This window comes from Euleptes europaea, chromosome 17 (assembly GCF_029931775.1).
Source record: "Euleptes europaea isolate rEulEur1 chromosome 17, rEulEur1.hap1, whole genome shotgun sequence".
NCBI classification, from domain to species: Eukaryota; Metazoa; Chordata; class Lepidosauria; order Squamata; family Sphaerodactylidae; genus Euleptes; species Euleptes europaea.
Window position 1 is genome coordinate 24,935,415 of NC_079328.1, and position 20,275 is coordinate 24,955,689.

The following is a 20,275-nucleotide window of genomic DNA, read 5'->3' on the forward strand; positions in this document are numbered from 1 at the left end:
ACAGGAACAAAAGCAGAAGATCAGTAGAGATGACAGTCCTCTGGAGGCAACTTTTTGATTCTGCACTGGAGGTGCTTGCTCTAAAGTGAACCAGATGTCCAAAGCAAGGCCAGCTGTGAGTGGTGGGTGATGCCCCTTCTCCCCTCAGTCCTCCTGCCCAGCCACGAAGCACAGACGCTTCCCCCCACCAAGTCCCACTGCTAAACGCTACGCCTGTAACAGATTTTTAAAAATTTTAACTTTAAAAACCTCTTGAGCTGCAGGTTGCGTCAGTCTGGTTTGGAGTGCGAGGGCAGTTCCAACAGTAAGAGAGAAGAAAGAGAGAGAGAGGAAGAAAAGAAAGACTTGTCTACAGGCAGGCAAACAACAGTCGCTAACGATGGGCAACGAAGCTGCTGGCTGGGCTGTCACGGCTGCACGTGCCAACTCGTTCTTGCGGTTGGAGATGCCATGGACGAGATGGGGAAAACTCAGCTGACACGTGCCACTTGTTCTAATTCGCTTGTACTCTCCGAAGAGGGGTGGAGGTGGGTAGGGAGACTATACAAAGGAGGGCTGTACAAACGGGGCACCGGGCAGGCCTGTCTTCCTTCCTCCCTTCCGCTAGCAAGGCAGACTCTACCTGTCCTTCAGCTCTCGTGTCACTCGCTTGGTGATGCGCCCACACATCAGGCCAACCAGGAAGAGGATGCAGATGCCGACGCTGATGACGGACAGAATGTAGTTTTTGGAGGGAGAGGTCAACACCTGCATGGCGAGGTCGGAAAAGCCTTCCGCTGGGGCAACCTGGCAGACAGGGAGGGAGAGAAGGTAAAACCAATGCAAAGGAGTTGCCTTGTTTTCAAGCTACACAAAAACAAAGCCAGGAAACAACAGTAACATGTCCCATGTTCACAGAACCTACCAGAGACAATGACCCATGTGCTGCTCTATTGTGTCTATTATGAGTGTTTATGGAAAGTTCATACTGAGCTGCTGATAAAAGATATTTTATATCTCTCTGCAAAAGACAAAGTGGCTTTCCTTTTGGCTGACCAGCACTCTTGTACCTCGGAGAAGGTAGCTAAGTTTCTTCTAGCTGCCATAAGAATTCGAGGAACTAAGCGTAACTTACCTGATGGCTACCACAAATAAATTTTATTTACTGTTGTTTATTTATTGGATATCCTTTTATACAGTTGCTTTTGTAACCAATATGCCAATAAAGATTGATTAACTGAACAGTAACATGTGGACAGAAAGGACTTGGGGGAGAAAAATCTGAATTAAAAAAATGTATAGAAATGAATACATTTTGACAGTCACCAGTTTGGGGGCCTGCGAGAAACTGCATGGGAAAGAGGGCAAGATTTAAGAACTGGAAGTTCTTCCCCGCTGCCCCCTCCAAAAAAGCAACCAAAACAAAAGTACAAAGCACCAGAGGTTACAAGGCATTTATCTAAAAACGTGTGGCTACAAAATAGCAATAACAACAAAGGTTCAAATAAATTACAAAACATGTATTACAGTATACAAATAATGAGCAAACACAAAAAGCAAAAGTGTTGATAATGTAACACAAAACCACAACAGTGACAGGTTTGCCGGCTAGTATCCCATTTCGATATCCTTCTTCGGACTGTAGGTGTCATCAGAAATGAAGTAATTATCCTTTATGACACATAAGTAATATCAGACAATGAAGCCATAAATTCAGTTAACGTGTGCAATGTAGACGGCTACGGGCGGAGGTGCGTTTGCTCATTATTTGTATACTGCAATACCTGTAATTTATTTAAACCCTTCAAAAGAGCAACAAGCTGCATGGCTAGATCAGTCCCTGCCTGTTCACCTACCTCCATCTAGAGCTACAGTCCAGGAAGCTGTTCTTTTAGACTCAAGCCTACCCCTTATACTGTATGAGAGAGTTGGGATGTGAACGTCATGATTCACAATAACCCCACTCTAATTTATCTCCTGGGATACTAGAAGGTATCAAAGGCTCTATTCCCTTTGCAGCTTAAAATGGTATCAGGGAGAGGAGAAAAGGAATATGATTCATGAGGACTGCTATTATAATAACTGAACTGGTTCCCATAAGAGAAACAGTCTGAAAATCCTGCTCCGCTAACCTCAAAAATTCCCTTCCCAGGATTTAACTTCCACTAGGGATGCTGAACTGAGTGCCACGTCTCTTGGGGGCTCCCAAGAGAACCAAGATTTGTTCAAATCTGGGGTGTAATCCTGCACCCCTACCCGATCCTAAATAGTGGATTGAGAAACAGGATTTCTCCTGCTGCCCACGAAATACGGTTTGACCCCCAATTTTGCCGAGAGAGCCATTGTGCGACTCTTGGAATCCTGGACGAGGTCCCGTCTGGCTTGAGGGGGAACCACTCCCGTGAACATCTCTTTGGATTTTAGGCTCAGCTCTCACCTATCTATTACCATCTAAGCAACGATATTTAAGCAAGAATACCTACTCTTGTAAAATCTGAGTAAGTAATAAGAACTCTTTTGTTTTACCTGGAATTGGAAGCTTTGAAGGAGTGGAGTGGAAAAAATATCTAAAGAATCCGAATCTTCCCATCTGAGATTTGGCTGACTCTTTGACATTTAAAAACATTCGATAAGCCGACAGTATCTTAATCAAATTGATCGGTGGATAGACACAAAATCGGGACTATTTGAATGACGGTATAGCCACCAATCGGAAATCCTGAAGTGTAAGGAGGAGGGACGAGCAGATTCCTCCCTATTTCCGGGAGGAGGCTTTTCTGAGTAAACAAATTCCTTTGCCACGTCTTACCCGGAAGTATCAGCTATCGTTTGCCATCGTGAGAACACTACGGGATTTGAGACCGTATGTGTGGCATTGAGTAACTGGCAAATACTTCCCCAGTTCCTAGGCAAAAGGAAGGAGGCAGACGTGCAACTTTCTACTCTACCCCCCGCAACATCATTCTACAGCTCAACATATTCCTGTCTGGATTTTACAAATTAAACTTCAATTAACCACCAGAAGTGGCAACCATGGAAAGTGAGATTAAATACATGGATCGTCTCTTCTCTTTGACAAACAACACCTATGAACTTGCTATTCGGAAATTGGATGAAATTCTGGGAGATCTTAAGGACATTAAAGTCCGGATTATGACAATGAGATCTGAGATGTGAGAAGGAAGCTCCCCAAATGATAAACCATTAAATGAAGAATTAAACACTGCAAAGGAGATGGAGAGCTACGAAGGATTTCCGAAGGATATATACCTGCAAGAAGAAACCAAATCAACCCGACTGATAACCATGGAGATGAATGTAAGCGACTTGGATTTTTGGTTGTATGTACTACCTGAGGAACTTTTCAAAGTTAACTGAGAGAACTTAAAAGGGCAAACAGCTGGAAACACCGGGATTTTTCTCTTCGCCTTGGGGATGGAAGAAAATCTGTTGCAGATTCACTATCTTACATCAATTTTCACAGAGGGAACTACATTAACAACTTCCATGGATGCCCTTCATCGTTTAAAGCTTCTGGGAAAGAGAGGAAGATGTTGGAAATTTAAGATAAAGAGACTGGGTCAAAGGGTTTAGTTTTTTGGGGGGATTTAACTAAAAAGGTCTGATTAAACGGTTTGGCTTTGATAAAAAAAAGAATAATTAATGACATTAACATAATTGACAGTCATTAGATATGTGGGAGAAACTGAGAAATTAGAATATTCATTTCTAAAGGAGGTTAAAAATGTTACATATTATCTAATCCATTTTTATTTTTATATATCTGTTCTTTTTTCCTTTCTGTTTTTTTTCTCTTTATTTTAAAATAGGTAAATGAAATAGTAAATGTTTATAAATGTTTGTAATATTAGGATTAGAATCTTAAACAAAGAAGATAACAAATAAATGACAAGATTGAGGGAGGTGTAGGGGAAGTTTTTATATTTTATTTTTTATTATCTATATATGGATGTATTTTCAACAATTATTAATTAGAATCTATACTTTGATGTTTACTTATATTGATTGTTGAATACTCTGTTTGATCACGATAGAAAAATAATAAAAAAATTATTTAAAAAAAATTCCCTTCCCAGAATTCTATAATGTAGGCAATGTAACTGCCCCCCTCCCTGCAACTGTTGTCAACATTCCACGCTTTCTAGGCCTATATTCTGGGCTATCAAAGTGAGTTTGAGTCAACTTCAGTGTTGTTTCAGAGATCAAATCGACACACTTGGTCTGCAGTCCTAACCCAATCTATATAAAATCACCTAGATACATGCAAAAACTACAACCCAACCCCACAATAAGGTAAGAAATAAGTCAAGCAAAATGTGATGAAGTCCGTGGGAGAACTTCAGCAAAGAAGAACACTGAACATTTTGGTGTTCTTCTTTGCTGAAGTTCTCCCACAGACTTCATCACATTTTGTTGGACTTATTTCTTACCTTATTGTGGGGTTGGGTTGTAGTTTTTGTATATATCTAGGTGATTTGTATAGATCGTTGTATGCTTCCGAATTTTTGATGTTAGTCCCTTTATAAACTGTTTAGATTCTGTAGCCTGGTGTTGTCAGTATCTATTGTACATCGTTATTTACAACACTATATATTTTGCTTTTTCAGTCCTAACCCTGCAACAGAATGACCAGGCCAGTGCGTTAACAGAGTAGCCCTACTCATGAAGGCCTGTAGCACTGCAGCACACCCGCCACACTTGGCGCTTGCTATTGACCTGGACTGCGCCATCCCCAATTTTCCCACTGACCATATTCGAAGAGTCTCCTCCCAGCCACTTTCTCACCTTCGCAGCATAGCTCCACATCTCGATGCGATCATTAAGCCGCTTCTTACACTCGGGCTGTAATCGGACACGCTTGTCCTCCAAGGCCTCCATTAGGCAGGACATTTCTGCAGAACCAGAGAAGGCTGTGTTACCAAGGTCACCCTCCCTTTATAGCCCTGTGGAAAAGTCCTCCAGTTCCACCCAGCGCAAATGCGGACACAGCCAAAGAAGAAGCCCAGTGTAACCCACAATGCTTTCGCCTTGCAGCTGGCCCTTTTCCAGATGCAGCGTTTGAATTCCAGAACGTGTTGATTTCCAAATATCAAACACTGAGATGGTGCCAACATGCCGCACACAGAAGCTGCCAAATATGCATTATAAAGAGACCCCAAGCATGCAAGCACACAAAACAGGATACAACCAAGGTGACCGCCATAAACTCTGCTCAGGGCATGTAAGATCACAGCGCTAACAAGAAGAAGGAGAAGAAGAGTTTTTATATGCCGACTTTCTCTATCACTTAAGGGAGACTCAAACCGGCTTACAATCACCTTCCCCTCCCCACAACAAACACCGTGTGAGGTAGGTGAGGCTGTGAGAGCTCTAACAGAGCCGTAACTTGCCCAGGATCACCCAGCTGGCTTCGTTTGTCAGAGTGGGGAAACAAATCCAGTTCACCAGATTAGAGTCCACCGTTCATGTGGAGTGGGGAATCAAACCCGGTTCTCCAGATCAGAGTCCACTGCTCCAAACCACTGCTCTTAACCACTACACCACGCTGGACTGCTGTCATGTGCCCACACACACATGCATTTCCTCACTTCTTCAGCCACTGCCCAGACTTACGTCGGCCTCGTCCTGGTGGAATGGCTGCACAGTGGTGCTTGATGTCGAGGGCACAGGCCGTATGAAGGACGGGATCCACAAAGATGTCTGCTTTACTCTCCTTCAGCATGTTGAGCACCTCCTGGAGGGTGGAAGATTACGACTGAGACTCTCAACTTCACCCAACCCATGCTATAACATGATTGAACAGTACTCAAAATGTAACAGATGTTGCAGGGAAAATCAAAAGTTGTCATATCCTACACCAGACTCTATGGTGTAGTAATTGTGCAGTCATTCAGGTTAAAACCAGAGCCTTGTAGTAATTGTTCAATCATTCAGGTTAAAACCAGAGCCTTGAGCTGCGGCCTAAAGGGAGCCAGGGAAACCAATGTGAACCATGGAGGACGGGTGTAATGGATGAAGCAACCAGGCCTGTCAGGAAGCTTCTGCAGCTGAAAACATTCAATCTGCTAAAGTGAGGTTCAAAATACAGCATGTTAGAAGATTCTAGGCTCAATGTAATGAAGGCATTCCGGTGACTGCTGGGTCATAATCTGAGAGAAAGCAATGCATTCTGGAGCATCACTCCCCAACCGAATGGCAAAGGGAAGCACATGGGAGCAGTACAGGGCTGAGGGCAAACCCGTGTTTATGCTCCTCACTGTACACAAGGGGGCTAATGAGCAAATGGCGGCAGAGCTGGAGCCGAACACAGCAACCGCCAGGAACCCCAGGAAGAAACTGAGGCAGACTCCAGTTCCAATGCGAAGGGACTGAACAGTCACCAGCAGGACTGCACAGAAAGAGTTCCGGAAAACCAGGAGCTGCATTCTCTTCCCCCCACCCACCCCATTCTGCCCCCGCACCATGAGGGACACTGATTTGTTACCTTTTTGCACATATCCGCTTTAATTTTTAACAGATTCACTTTCAGACACTCTTCCACTTGCCCCGTCTGCTCCTGGGCTGCTGCTTCCTCTGCGCATAAGGTGGAAATCTTTAAAAAACACACACACATTGAAAAACACGTTAGAATGAGGACCTGGGTCTGGAACCATGGGCAAGCAGCTCATCCTACGACATGTCCCTTAAAATTAAGCACCCCTATTTCCCTGTGATAAGAGGGTCCAAGCAGTGCTAGAGAGCAAGAAAAAAACACCATCGCACTTTCCCACTGAGGGTAGGGGGGACAGAACTCTCCTGCTCCCTATATTTTATCCACATGTTATTGAGCTAATGTGCTATAGTTTTATCAACAAACAAGATACCAACACAACACACGGGGAAGGAGCCATGGCTCAGTTTTAGGGCATCTGCTTGGCATGCAGAAGGTCCCAAGTTCCATCTCCAATTCAAAGTATCAACTAGCAGGTGATGGGGAAGACTTCTACTTAAGACCCTGGAGAGCAGCTGCCAATCAGAGTGGACAATGCTGACTTTGATGGACCAACTGTCTGACTCACGTGTTGTGTTCAACCTTACACGAAGTGCCTTCTATTATGGATGCTTCCTGGAATCAAAGTCAGAAGCTGTTCACTTTGGAATTCACACTGGTGGGCCAGGGCAGGGCAGGACTGAGAGTGGTTTGTTCCACAGATCTCTCCCAAGTCAGTGTTAATTTCCCGATAATACTGAAAGGAGGGGCTGTGGCTCAGTGGTAGAGCATCTGCTTGGCATGCAGAAGATCAAGGTTCAATCCCCGGCATCTCCAGTTAAAGGGACTAGGCAAGTAGGTGATGTGAAAGACCTCTGCCTGAGACCCTGGAGAGCCGCTGCTGGTCTGAGTAGACAATACTGACTTGGATGGACCAAGGGTCTAATTCAATATAAGGCAGCTTCATGTGTTCAATACAAACCCTGAGCAATATGTGGGAAGGAGCACAGGAGGAACAGGATTCCAAGCAACAGCTACCTCCAAGATAAAGCTTGACTGAAGCAATATTTACTCTGCAGCACAATGCTATTAAGGCTCCCAAGATCTTCTGCGCTTTTCTCTCCAATAGATCCTTAAATATTAGAAAACCCTGCCTCACTCTTTAATCATGGGGAAGGCTAGAAGTGACAGAAATTTACAGCAGGAACTGTTTGTGTGAATTGTGACTCCATAATGCTTTGTTCCGTTCAGAGGAGACTCTTAGAACATGTCTTTGGTAAGCAGAAGCAATGGCCACAAAAAGATGACAGCTGTAAGGGCAATTTTACATTACTGGAAAGTGCCCTACCAGGAGCTTACAAGACAGGAGCTTACAAGACAGACTACATTTGGAAGCTCCCACCTCATCCGAGCAGTGCATCTGCAGCTGAGGATCTAACCGATAATCAAGAGCCGATTCCTCAAGGATCACTCGGATCTGGTCTTCACAGTCCGGAGAGAGACGCTGTTGGAAGAGAATGACAGGTTTGACCCACCTGATTCCCGGAGCCTTACTGGTCGTTCAGCTGAAGGAGCATCATTTGGTCCCCTGTACCTCTGTCTTCCCCTAGTGAATGAAGCACCAGGGTCTGCTCCCACTCCCTTTGATGATATAGTACTAAAAGAAAAGGAATATACCTCCCCCTTCCAGGCATTGCTACTGCCTCCTGAGGGTGTATGCGCTTGCACAGTCCATATGCACCACTGAAACAACTCCCACAACATCCATGCCTGTGAGCTGGGGCACACCAGATGCTGGACGGTCTGCCCACTGCTTCCCAGATCAATAAACCCCATACCACACAGGACCACATTTTTGGTACCCAACTGATGCCTTGCTTGCCACCAGTTAATGTGCTACATCTAAGAGGTGGTGTGCACTCCCAAAACGTACACAGGAACACCTGCCTCCCTCTTCAGGCTTTGAATGTTTAGGCAGCAGCCAAGGTATATTCATGCTACACCAACACCTGCCACAGTGAAATGTGAAGTTGCTCTCCATGGTACTTACAGATGGGCTAAGACTCCCAAGGTTCACCAGCAATGGGCAACCCAGTAACAGACAAGTCAGACACTGCTCTTTTAAAACAGCGGTACTCACTCAGTAGCTTGGGACCCACCTGTAGGTCTTCTGAGCACCTGTCCCCCAATGGAATACCTACCCCGTGTTTCAGGAAATTGGGCAAGGCCTTTCCCTAGATAGGGCTTGTGGTTGGCAGTTGGTTTCCACCTTGAAGCAACTGCCACCAGAGAAATGGGTTAAGCTGCAAGCCTCATGCCAAGAATGGAAGTGTGGCTTTTTTGGTTAATGGTAAGCGTGAACGTGGCCCTCCGCGAGCCGTGGAGCGAGTACAACTGCTTTAAGGAATACCAATGAACATGGAGCTATTCAGCATTATCCAGCATACCCAGGTATACACAAGAGCTGCAATATTACTTCCTTGCCAAGTATGTATTTCAAGTATTTTAAAAAAGTGCTTAAGTCAAATGGAGGGGAAAGTCTGTTTCACAAGTGGTATCTTTCCCATAGATAGGCCAGTTTCAAATGCTGCAAAAAAAATAAAACAAACCCACAGCTTCTAGGACAAACTGTGGTTTACCAGGAAGTCATGTGTGAAGCAGCACTTGACAGCCTGAAGCTAAGCCTGAGGTGCAACAAAACAACAGCCCAAAGCAATCACAACTCTTACTAAGAGCCTGGATACATTAATTACTATTGAAGCATTTATATCCCCTTCCGGTATAAGCCCCCCAGAGAGTTAAAGCACAATTAAAAGCTAAAATGCTATTAAAATCACAGTGAACTAAAAAGCACTCTAGCAAGAAAAATAATGTAACAGTAAAACATAATAGGAGCCCCGTGGCGCAGAGTGGTAATCTGCAGTACTGCAGTCCAAACTCTGCTCACAACCTGAGTTCGATCCCAACAGAAGTTGGTTTCAGGTAGCTGGATCAAGGTTGACTCAGCCTTCCATCTTTCCAAGGTCAGTAAAAAGGTTGACTCAGCCTTCCATCTTTCCAAGGTCAGCTTGTTGGCAGTAAAGGGAAGATGACTGGGGAAGGCACTGGCAAACCACCCCATAAACAAAGTCTGCCTAGGAAACGTCGGGATGTGTTGTCACCCCATGGGTCAGGAATGACCCGGTGCTTGCACAGGGGACCTTTACTTTTACCTTTTTAAAACATAATAACAGTCTTTCAGCTGCAGGACATCTCCATGTTAAATACAACCCCGACAGGGCAGCTCAAAAGCTCCCCACTACAGAACTGCTTTAAGCCGGATGCCTAAAGACAGTGAGGTAGGTGGGCAGACTAGAAATGGAGGTTCCTCAGTCTTGACGCCACTGCAAAGAGGACTCTGTCCCACATAGCTAACCACCAGGTAGATGGTGAGGGAATACGGAGTAGGACCTCCAAAGAGAATCTTAACTGCAATTTGGTTCAGTATGGGAGTAGGCAGCTTTCTCGATGTCCTAGGCCCACATTGCATTAAATAGGCCATGGCTGTTAAGAATTCTGAAAGCTTCCCCAGACAGAGGGAGAGAAAGCTTGAGGAGATCAGACTGCAACTGGCTGCCTCTCTCTCTCCAGTGTCTATGGTACTAGGCCCTTTAGCAGCAAATTTTCTCCAAAGGGTTCCGGGGTGGGGGAGGGGGAAGTGAGAAAGAGAGAAGCAAGCAGGGATCACTGAGCTGCCAGGTAAGCACAAAGAGGATGGAGAAAGGTACTCAGATGGATCCCAATGGAAGACGTCCTCTAGTTTTCACTGCCTGAGGAAACCTTCAGAATTCCAAAAAGATCATGGCCGGTTTTCATAGGGTGACTGTAAAGAGTAGATAGGCTCTAAGCCTCTACACTCTAAGGCAGAACAGGATTCAAGTTTCAAGTTAGGAGCCGATCTTACTGCCTTTGAAATGCCAAGTTGTCCAGCAGCCAGACAGCAAATGCACATTCTCATGGGCTCAGAGCCCTGACAACCCATGCTCCTGAGTCACCTGGTCTGCATATTTCAGTTTCAAGCAGGATATGACCTGCCCTTCCAGCTCCGAGTCATCCTTGGCCTTGTTCAGAATGCTCTGACAAAATTTCGGGATGTCTGCTTTGCAGGCCTTCCTGAGCACCGGGTTCAGGCGGTAATCTATCAAGGAGGAAAGGAGCGGCATCAGCATTTGAGACAGACTGCTAGGGAAGGCAGCACCAGCCAGCAAAATCGCACAGGCTTAACTAAGCAAAGTACAGCTGAAACTCTCTCAGTTAGTTGCTTTTCATGCAGCAAAGTTATGAGTACTCTGAACCCCTCTGGAAACTGAAGCGGCTGCATGTGTGTGACAATTCCAGAGCAATGCAGAAAGGGGGGGGGGGAATGACAGTAGCAATGGAATTCAACTGCTTGTGTTTGTTTGCTTTTTTTTTACAGCCTATAGCCTTTATCATTATGAAGAAGTACTTAAGAGTAAGGACACGCATGGCAGGTTGCAGAAATTGTGCTTTGATGAATGTTGGAAACTTTTAAAATCTAGTTATCTGCGTTGAAATGAAATTATGATATTGATAACCGAGCTGTTTTTATGTAAAGAAAGCAAAAGGCCTCAAAAGGCTTAATACACTTTGTATTATTGTCGAAGGCTTTCACGGTCAGAGTTCATTGGTTCTTGTAGGTTATCCGGGCTGTGTAACTACTCTGAAGATGCCTGCCACAGTTGCTGGCGAAACGTCAGGAAAGAAAATTCCAAGACCACGGTTACACAGCCCGGATAACCTACAAGAACACTTTGTATTATTTAAACGTTTAAGTTCTGTTATACACATACATGTTTTCTTTTCTTTAGTTATATCATTTGTTTTTTTTTAATGTAACAAATGGCGATTGCTCTTGGGAAAATGTAATAATGTAATATTATTATTATATTAAGTGCTGTGAAGCACAGGCAGGATAATGCTGCTGCAGTCATCTTGTTTGTGGGCTTCCTAGAGGCACCTGGTTGGCCACTGTGTGAACAGACTGCTGGACTTGATGGGCCTTGGTCTGATCCAGCAGGGCCTTTCTTATGTTCTTATTAATGTACTGTAATGTGAAATGTAATAAAAGTGAACATTTAGGAAATGAGTGTGTGCATTCCATGCGTTCTGAAATCTCAAAAGCAAAGGGCAGCTGAACAGGTGCGGAAACAGTCCCCGGAAAGGCGGTGGGGGGGAGGAGAAGAGGTCCTGGGGCCATCCTAATCTCAAGCAGCAACCCAGTTGTTACCTGTGTTCTGTGTGATCTGGCGCTTGGTGATCATTTGCTTGCATTTGGGATCCATCAGCTCACTGTTCTTGTTCTGCTTCAAACACTGCAGCATGTTCTTTGCATCTGCTTCTGGACAGAATCTCTGGCAACAGAAACGGAGGGAGTAGTCAGCTGGCAAGACAAAACTTGAATTCGGCAAGGAAAAAGCATCTTCTGCCCTTGGTTGTGCTCTTCCCCTCCGAACACACACCCCTTGTCTGCCTATTGCTACCGCAGATATATCCGGCTCATTTTTTAAGTATGCTGCGAGGCTGTTCAGTCAGAATTGGATGAGTTCTTAAAGCTGCTACATGACCGCTGAGAGAGGCAACGACTACACCATGTACGACTGCACAGAAACATCAAGGAAGCAATGAATTAAAGGCAGAACTGGAAACTGGGACATGTGTGTGTGTGTGTGTGTAAAGTGCCATGAAGTTGCAGCGGACATAGTGACTCCTGGTGGGGTTTTCAAGGCAAGCGATTAAGCAGAGGTGGTTTGTCATCGCCTTTCTCTGCAGAGTCCTCCTTGGAAGTCTCTCTTCCAAGTACCGACCCAGCTTAGCTTCCCAGATCTGACGAGATCGGGCTATACTATACCATTCCACAGCCCAAACTGGGACATAGAACAGGCATAATCCTGGCAGCTGTTGAGTAACTCGGCCACCCGTCAAGCATTTCCTGCAGCAGCAGCTTTTTTGCTGCGCTGCCCTCTGCAGCACCTCTGACCCACAATGCCACCTTCTGGAGGCCTAACACTGAACTGCAGGCGGGGCAAAAGGCTGCTCCCGATTCCAGTTGTGAAGCTTCCCTCGGGCCTCTCCTCCCTCCCTGATCTCCAACCAGCTGGGAGTGGGAGAGGAGGAGAAGCCCTTGACTCAGGGGTTCAACCGTGAACCTAAAACCTGAACCTAAAATCTATTTTCAGCAAGAGTATTGGCATCTTTAGTCATTCATCCCTTGCCAAAGCAGCCTGTGGATGCTTCTGCCTCACAGGAACAAGTGTGGAAGCCACCACAACCCAAGAATCTCACATGGGTTTTCGTTTTTCTTTGCATGACCAGCAGCTGGCAGGACTCCACTCTATGCAACCACAGATCTTTCCAGCAAAATCCAAGAGTGAACCTCACCTATATATGCATCCCCCGGGGGGGGAAGTTCCATTAGAAGTGTCCTGCCAGCCCCTCTGCAGAAGGAAACTCGCCCCAGCTTCTCCCACCAACCAGCTGCCCTCACCTTGATCATCTGCTTGCAGACTCGCATGAGAGTATAGTCCAGCTCCGGATCCATCATCTCTGTCTCCTGGAGCCTGAAGACTTTCTGGTGGCAGCGGGTGTTGAGCTGTTTCTTGTTTTCCTTCAGGCACTCAATAATCTGTAATTAAACAGCATTGCTAAGAAAACCGTGGGGAGAACTGGCCACTGGGGGGGGGGGGAATCTCTGGGAAGGATTTAGGAAGAGGCTGATCCACATATCTAAATAATGATACAGGATACCATGGAACAAAAAGGGGAAAGCATTTTCAGATTATATTAAGCTGCATCTTGTTTCGGACAGGAGCAATAGTGGAATTGTTCTGATGGGACCTCGCCTGAAGTACATTATGGGTAATGTAGTTTGAGCAGGTTTATTATATATCATCATAATTATTTATTAGATTTATACCCCACTGGGCTCAGCGAGGCTTCCAACACAATGAATACACATTACAAGGATGGAAGATATTATATTGAAAACATGTAGCTTAAAAGAACAGATTCAACAGGAAAAAGCTAAGAAATTTTAAGAGCAATAATGGTAAAAAGGTAAAGGTCCCCTGTGCAAGCACTGGGTCATTCCTGACCCATGGGGTGACGTCACATCCCATTTACTAGGCAGACTTTGTTTACGGGGTGGTTTGCCAGTGCCTTCCCCAGTCATCTTCCCTTTACCCCCAGCAAGCTGGGTACTCATTTTACCGACCTCGGAAGGATGGAAGGCTGAGTCAACCTTGAGCCGGCTACCTGAAACCAACTTCTGTTGGGATCGAACTCAGGTTGTGAACAGAGCTTGGACTGCAGTACTGCAGCTTACTACTCTGCACCACAGGGCTCATAATAATGGACAGGGCCTTAAACCTGAAACATTTCCACCTTCACTAGTCATTAAGTCTCTCATTAATTTTTGGTCAGTTATGCATGGGTCCTTTCACTCACGTTTGTGCCCGGTCTGTCTGGGTTGTTCCTTGGAATTATGCATGAGTTTTCCCTCCATTAGAGATGACCTCGTAGCCAGCCCTCACAAATCCCGGGACTTCCCGTTCCTCTATTAACCTGACTCTTCCCTCTCCCCTGAGCTCAGCCCACTTTAAATACCCATGCATAAGGCAAAGTGCGGGACAAGGAAGCTTGGGGGAGGGATGTTTCTCTCACAGAAAGAACTACAGCCAATTACAAAGTGTATCAAGAGGCGGGGATTCAAATGCTTCCTTGGAGTTCTTTCTGAGCAGAAGAGAGGCATTTAGAAATGAAGCTTGGGTCCCCTCCCCCATTCCTTTTAAGGAGCTCAATTTTGTTTTTTGCTTTTTAAAATGCTTTTTGACCCAGTACTTGGGTTTCGTGGGGGGACGGGGACGGGACGACTTCTAAGCATTACAGTCAATTACAAAGCGGTATTTCAAGGGGCGGGGACCCACAAGCTTCTTGTTTTGAGCTTGGAGATTGCTGGTGCATAGCTTTGTGAGACGAAAGTGTGGGTCCAGCAAGCAACAAACCTCAGGTAAAACTCCCATGCATAAGCGACCTTTATGGTAATTCAAATTTCTGACAATGTGGCAAAAAAGGCCCTATAAGATCCTGGGGATATTTTTTTCCCCCTCAGAGGCAGACAAGTAAATTAATTTAACAGTGAATTTTTCTTGCTCCATTGAATTTACACCGTGAACTTTAGGCTACGTTCCCATATATGGGTGCTAGCTGCCTCTAAGCAAACTTGGATCTCAAATGATGGTTATTGCTGAGCACCTGGTACTACCTGCTTGGCAAGCCGAAGCTTCCTTTGCGGAGGAGTGTGCATGCAAACTGGCTCTTAAGAAGTAGACTCTTTACAGAAGACCACAAATCGTACAAACATTTAGGAAAAAATCTGGAATCAATTTTTGGAATGTCTAGACTTGGCTTCTGATATACACTTGTTCAACCTGTAGGATCCTTTCCTGCTTTTCCTGGCTTCCTTATGTTGGGTATATGTTTGTATGTGTGCATATGTACATGTATACTTTATCCCCCTTTTTAAAAAAAGATGCACATAAATTATGCAAATTATGTTCTGCACAAAAAAAGGACTACTTGGACACACGTACACCATAATAGTAGTTTGGGTTTGCTGGAAACATAAAGGTTATTTTTGTATAAGGAAAGGGTGTTAGCAGAAGATTGTTTTTTTAAAGAGCCTCATAATTGCCCCTGTTAACAATCAGAAGTCAGTAAAACAACGAGAAAAAAATCCAAGGCCAGTCAGTCACCTGGGCATTGCCATATGGAACGTTCTGACAGTAGCTCTTGATGTCATTTTTGCAAGTTTCAAAAAGGTCTGGTTCTAGACGGATATCCTCAGTCTGCAAGGCAAAATCATGACATTTAGAACCCAAAGGGGAATGGAAGCATGCCATTCTATTTTAAAAGCGCACTAGAGAACATAGCAAGTACATGCACCACTTTGGGTTAGACCATAAAGGATAGCTATGGCTCAAACCACATCTCCCTTGCCTATGCATCTGTCACCCACCTACCCAGGAAAAATGTCATTTAGGTCACCTAAGCAGACACTCTCAGGAAACAGCTTAGTCCAAACAAGCTGGCTAATGAAGATCCTCAGATTCCAGCTGCTGGGGGCGGCATTGGCCCCTTAAAAGCCAACATGTGAACAGAAACCTGCCATAAGCCAGATTCAAAACACAGTAAGGAGAGGAGTGTCAATTAGACAGGAACAAACTGGCTCCGAAGGGCAGCCAGGCATTTTGATGGGCACGCAAGGTAGATACACTAAGAAAGGGATTTTGTCAATTCCAGCTCTTGCTCTGGAAGTAACTCCTATCACCAACATCCAATATATGAACACGTGAAGTTGCCTTGTACAGAATCAGAGCATTGGTCCATCAAGCTCCGTATTGTCCGCTGAAGATCGGCCATGGCTCCCCAGGGTCTCAGGCTGAGGTCTTTCACATCACCTCCTACTTGATCCCTTTAACTGGAGATGCCGGGGACTGAACATGGGACATTCTGCGTGCCAAGCAGATGCTCTACTATTGAGCCACGGCCCTTCTCCAAAACAGGCAGCTGTTTACCATTTCCAGTTCTTCGACACGTAGCTGCTTGCGGCACTTCATGGAGACGCGGTGCTCCTTCCCATCCTGCAGGGTGTCGTTGCGCACAGTGGTGCTCAGGCAGATGACCACGTCCACCCTGAAAGGGGGAGGGGAAAGCGTTACTGCTTCGCTCTGAACCAAAGGCCAAAGCTCTCTGCTCTGGCCAGATTCAAAACACAGCAGTTTCTTTAGAGAACAACCCACACCCCCAAAAAGTCTCTCTACATACTTTTTCTTGATGTTGGCACACAGCTTCAGCACATCCTCCTTGCAGGCCATTTTGAATTTGTAAGAGAACCTGAAATCCTTCATCTGAAGCTGTGGAGGGCAGACAGCCAGAAAAAAAAGTTAACAGAGCTCTTTTCAAGGTCAAGTCCTTCACAGAGCACAGCAGTGGGCCATCGACTAGCCTTAGGGGCTTCTCCACTTTGCTCTATCCCAGCCCTTCCAGAGTTCCAGGATGGCTAAAACATACAAGCCCAGACACAGGGGTTAACCATCGGCTCCACCGGCCATGCAAACTGGAAAGACCAATGCCTATTAAGAAGTGGCTGAAATGTAATTCAAGGGTGCAAACTGAGAATCAGGAAGTTTACTGGGAGCGAATCAGCTACAGGAGCACTGAAGGTGGGAGCAATTGTCAGTGGCAAGATTTATTTCAGTCTTTATATCCGTCAAACATTAGATTTACACTGCTCAAGATCAATGGATCAAGGAGCTTCTAAGGGATAAAGGAAAGGAAATGAAAGGAAAGGAAAGGAAAGGAAAGGAAAGGAAAGGAAAGGAAAGGAAAGGAAAGGAAAGGAAAGGAAAGGAAAGGAAAGGGGAGCAAGCCTTGGAAGCTTGGTGAGCCAACATGGCACAGTGGTTAAGAGCGGTGGTTTGGAGCAGTGGACTCTAGTCTGGAGAACAGGGTTTGATTCCCCACTCCTCCACAGGAGAGGTGGACGCTAATCTGATGAAGTGGAGTTGTCTCCCCACTCCTCCATATGAAGTCAGCTGGGTGACCTTGGGCAAGTCACACCCTCTCAGCCTCACCTACCTCACAGGATGTCTGTTGTGGGGAGGGGAAAGGAAAGTGATTGTTAAGCCAGTTTGATTCTTCCTTAAGTGGTAGAGAAAGTCAGCATATAAAAACCAACTCTTCTCCTTCTTCTTGGTTCCCAGAAACTGGCCTTGACTGTCACCAACTCCCAGTCGGAGTCACGCTAAGAAGTGCTGCGAGGCTGGCACACTCACCAGCTGGAAGTGCGTGACGCCCACTGCACACTTCTCGTTCATCTCTTTCTGGTGTTTGTTCTGAATGAGGCACTCCATGAGGTCCCCCGAGTCAATCTGGTTGTCTGCCACTTCCTGAATTTGGATTTGCCAGGGGCAGGAGGGAGAAAGAGAAGATAGAATCTTGACTCTTCAAAAATGAAAGCTAAGGCTGAATTCCCACTACCGCAATATCACAGCATACGCACAGTGCTCATGGTTGGCCCACAATAACACTGGAATGCAAGACTGCAACTCCCTTTTTGTTTCCACAGCGCAGTACAAATAAACACAGGATTCACTTACATGGCAGAAGGTCTGGATTATTGGCTCACATGCTCGCATAAGCAAAGCTTCGATCTGGATATCCTGCAAGAGGGAGTAAGTATGTGTTTAGTCCCCAAAGTTACTCCCAACATGACAAGGCCAACATTTCATGAGGCCTTCCATAGTGTGCATTACAGTGCACACTTTCAAATGCAATGAACAACCAACTAAGCTCTCTACAGACAGGACAAGAAGCTTCCTGCAAGGAGAGCAATGTTCATAGCAGAATATGAGTCCTCAGAAGCAATAACCCATTTCAGCAAATATCCCTTTAATCTTGCAGACCAAAACATCTGCCACAAGCAAAGGAGATTTGAATAAAACCCACAGGATTTCAGGAAGTCATACCTGCCGTTAAAGTCACAGCTTACACATACAGCCATACAAAACTGCCCCGTCTGCTGTAAAGTGAATGGCTACCAGAATATGGCCTTCTCTGCTATGGCACCTCGTCTCTGAAATACCCACCCAAACCTATTTGCCTGGCCAACCACTGTGGTTTTCTACTATACCAGGTAAAATCTATCACTTTCTACTATACCAGGTAAAAATCTATCACTTTGTGGGTGGGTTTTAATTGGTGTCTTCGGGGTCCTTGTTTTACTGTTAATGTGTCACTGAAGAGTGTTTTACTTGGTTTTAGTTTTGTTCTTAACACTTCGATTTTGCATTTGGACAACAGCAGAAACCAGAACATACTTTCTGCAAAGAATAAGGGGTGGGCATTCATTTACTTGACTGTACTTCACTCCCAATATACCGTATATACTCGGGTATAAGCCGACCCGAGTATAAGCTGAGGTGCCTAATTTCACCCCCAAAATGGGGTAAAATTAGGCACCCAAGTATAAATGGAGGGGGAAATGCACCCCCCACCCCGCAGGCTTACCTGACCGGGCTCCAGGCGCGCAGGCAGGCGGTGGCAGCGGCGGCAGCCCCCTCCCTGCGCGCAAGCGGCAAGGACCGGCCCAGGTGAGCTGGCAAGCAGGAGGACCGGCCCAGGTGAGGTGGGGGGGAGGTGGGGGAGGTGGTGGGGAAGAAACCGCCGCTGCACAGCAGAAGGCGGGGTGGGGTGGGATGCGGGGTGAAGAAACTGCCGCCGCCGCGCAAAAGGCGCGATCGGATGGGGTGGAGTGGAGTGGGGTAAGAATCCACCACCACCGCAGCGCAGAAGGTGCGATCGGGTGGGATGGGGGGTAGAAGGCGGGACAGCCCGCCCATCAGCTGGCCGGTGGGAGCGCGCTGGGAGAGGGCCCAGCAGGCGAATTACCATATTGACCCGAGTATAAGCCAAGGTGAGTTTTTTAATCCAAAAATCATGACTAAAAAACTCGGCTTATACTCGAGTATATACGGTAGACCTGGCGATACGTGGCTTGAGCTACTTTCTGGACAGCCATTTAAAGTCCGGTCCTCCCCCTTCTTCCTTTAATGGTTAGAATGCCTTGTGCATCAGTGTGATGAAAAAGCAAGATATGATTTAAAAAAACAAAACAAATGCAAACAAATTTTCATTCGCATTACTACCGTTGGGCAATCTATCACAAAGGGCAAATGCAACTGCCACAACATTTGAGATCGTCTTTGAATTTAAACCAAGCTCCTTTACCTCAGATTCCAGTTCCGTAAGGTTTCCAACAATGTCCTTGCAGTCAGCCACCAAGTCATCCAGATGGTCCTGGAGGCACTCGAGTTCCTAAACAGGACACATAAATAATCTTAACCCGGTACAAGGCAGTGCCGGGAAAAAGGTTTGTCTTGAAGCTCCCCTGAGAATCCCCTGGCTGAACCTCCTTATTGCTCTCAGAACACACCACAGCCTCCAAGGTGGCTGGTCTTCCCGGGGAGCAGGGCGGTCAAAGCTCCTTCTCTCTATCACACCCCTGCTGCGGATTCTAGCAGCTTTCATCACCCAACACAACCCCTTGTCCAAGAGTCGCTTATCCTTGCTCTAGGTAGGAATAAATTAACAGGCTGCTGCAAAAACCTCTTGGTTCCCTTCTGATGCACGTGCGTATAAAGTCGCTTCCTGCTTTACAGAGTAAGCTCAAGTTGTGTGAACACAGCAACATTTCAAAGCCAAAAGAAACTCTAATTGCTTTTAATTGTTAGAATTTTTTTTAAGCCTGAATACAAAAAAGGTACTGGTCATTTGTTCTGCTTTCCCAACAAGAGAAAACCAATTTATTAAAAACACAGAGTACTTTAATAGGAGAATACAAAACAGCACAGGGTGTAAGGGTTTGGTAGTTTTTAACTCTGCTGGAACTATCAGGCTGAATGCTTAAAAAGAAGTGGGGAGATGTTTTGGGTCTTGAAGCTACTGGTCTGCACTGTGTCGAAAGGAAGATAGTCATGAACAGATTACGGAAAAAGAGATAATGGCAGCCTCCAACTGAAACCAGTAGCTGACCAAATGTTTCTCTTACTCCAAAGTGATGTATTTTTAGTACTGAAGACCCATTTGATCAACTAGTGGGGTTTTATATTTTCAACTGCAGGCAGCCATTTTCCTTTAGCATTTGGGATTTTACTTTGGACCAACAAGGTTACTAGCAACCACTGTATG

At 45.6% G+C, this 20,275-nt stretch overlaps 1 protein-coding gene across 1 annotated transcript in view; it reads right to left on the reverse strand.

Annotated features, from left to right (window-relative positions):
* Positions 1 to 456: 456 nt before the first annotated feature.
* Positions 457 to 20,275, reverse strand: part of GLG1 (golgi glycoprotein 1) — an 85,590-nt gene continuing 65,771 nt past the window's right edge. The window contains exons 13-26 of the mRNA XM_056862636.1: positions 19,316 to 19,402; positions 17,686 to 17,748; positions 17,362 to 17,475; positions 16,352 to 16,440; positions 16,102 to 16,219; positions 15,280 to 15,372; positions 13,014 to 13,151; positions 11,757 to 11,880; positions 10,504 to 10,646; positions 7,872 to 7,973; positions 6,485 to 6,592; positions 5,614 to 5,734; positions 4,786 to 4,892; positions 457 to 786 (exon numbers count right to left, since the gene is read on the reverse strand). Of these exons, the coding sequence (XP_056718614.1) occupies positions 619 to 786; positions 4,786 to 4,892; positions 5,614 to 5,734; positions 6,485 to 6,592; positions 7,872 to 7,973; positions 10,504 to 10,646; positions 11,757 to 11,880; positions 13,014 to 13,151; positions 15,280 to 15,372; positions 16,102 to 16,219; positions 16,352 to 16,440; positions 17,362 to 17,475; positions 17,686 to 17,748; positions 19,316 to 19,402 (1,575 nt within the window). The 3' untranslated portion in view covers positions 457 to 618. The remainder of the gene's footprint in view (positions 787 to 4,785; positions 4,893 to 5,613; positions 5,735 to 6,484; positions 6,593 to 7,871; positions 7,974 to 10,503; positions 10,647 to 11,756; positions 11,881 to 13,013; positions 13,152 to 15,279; positions 15,373 to 16,101; positions 16,220 to 16,351; positions 16,441 to 17,361; positions 17,476 to 17,685; positions 17,749 to 19,315; positions 19,403 to 20,275) is intronic.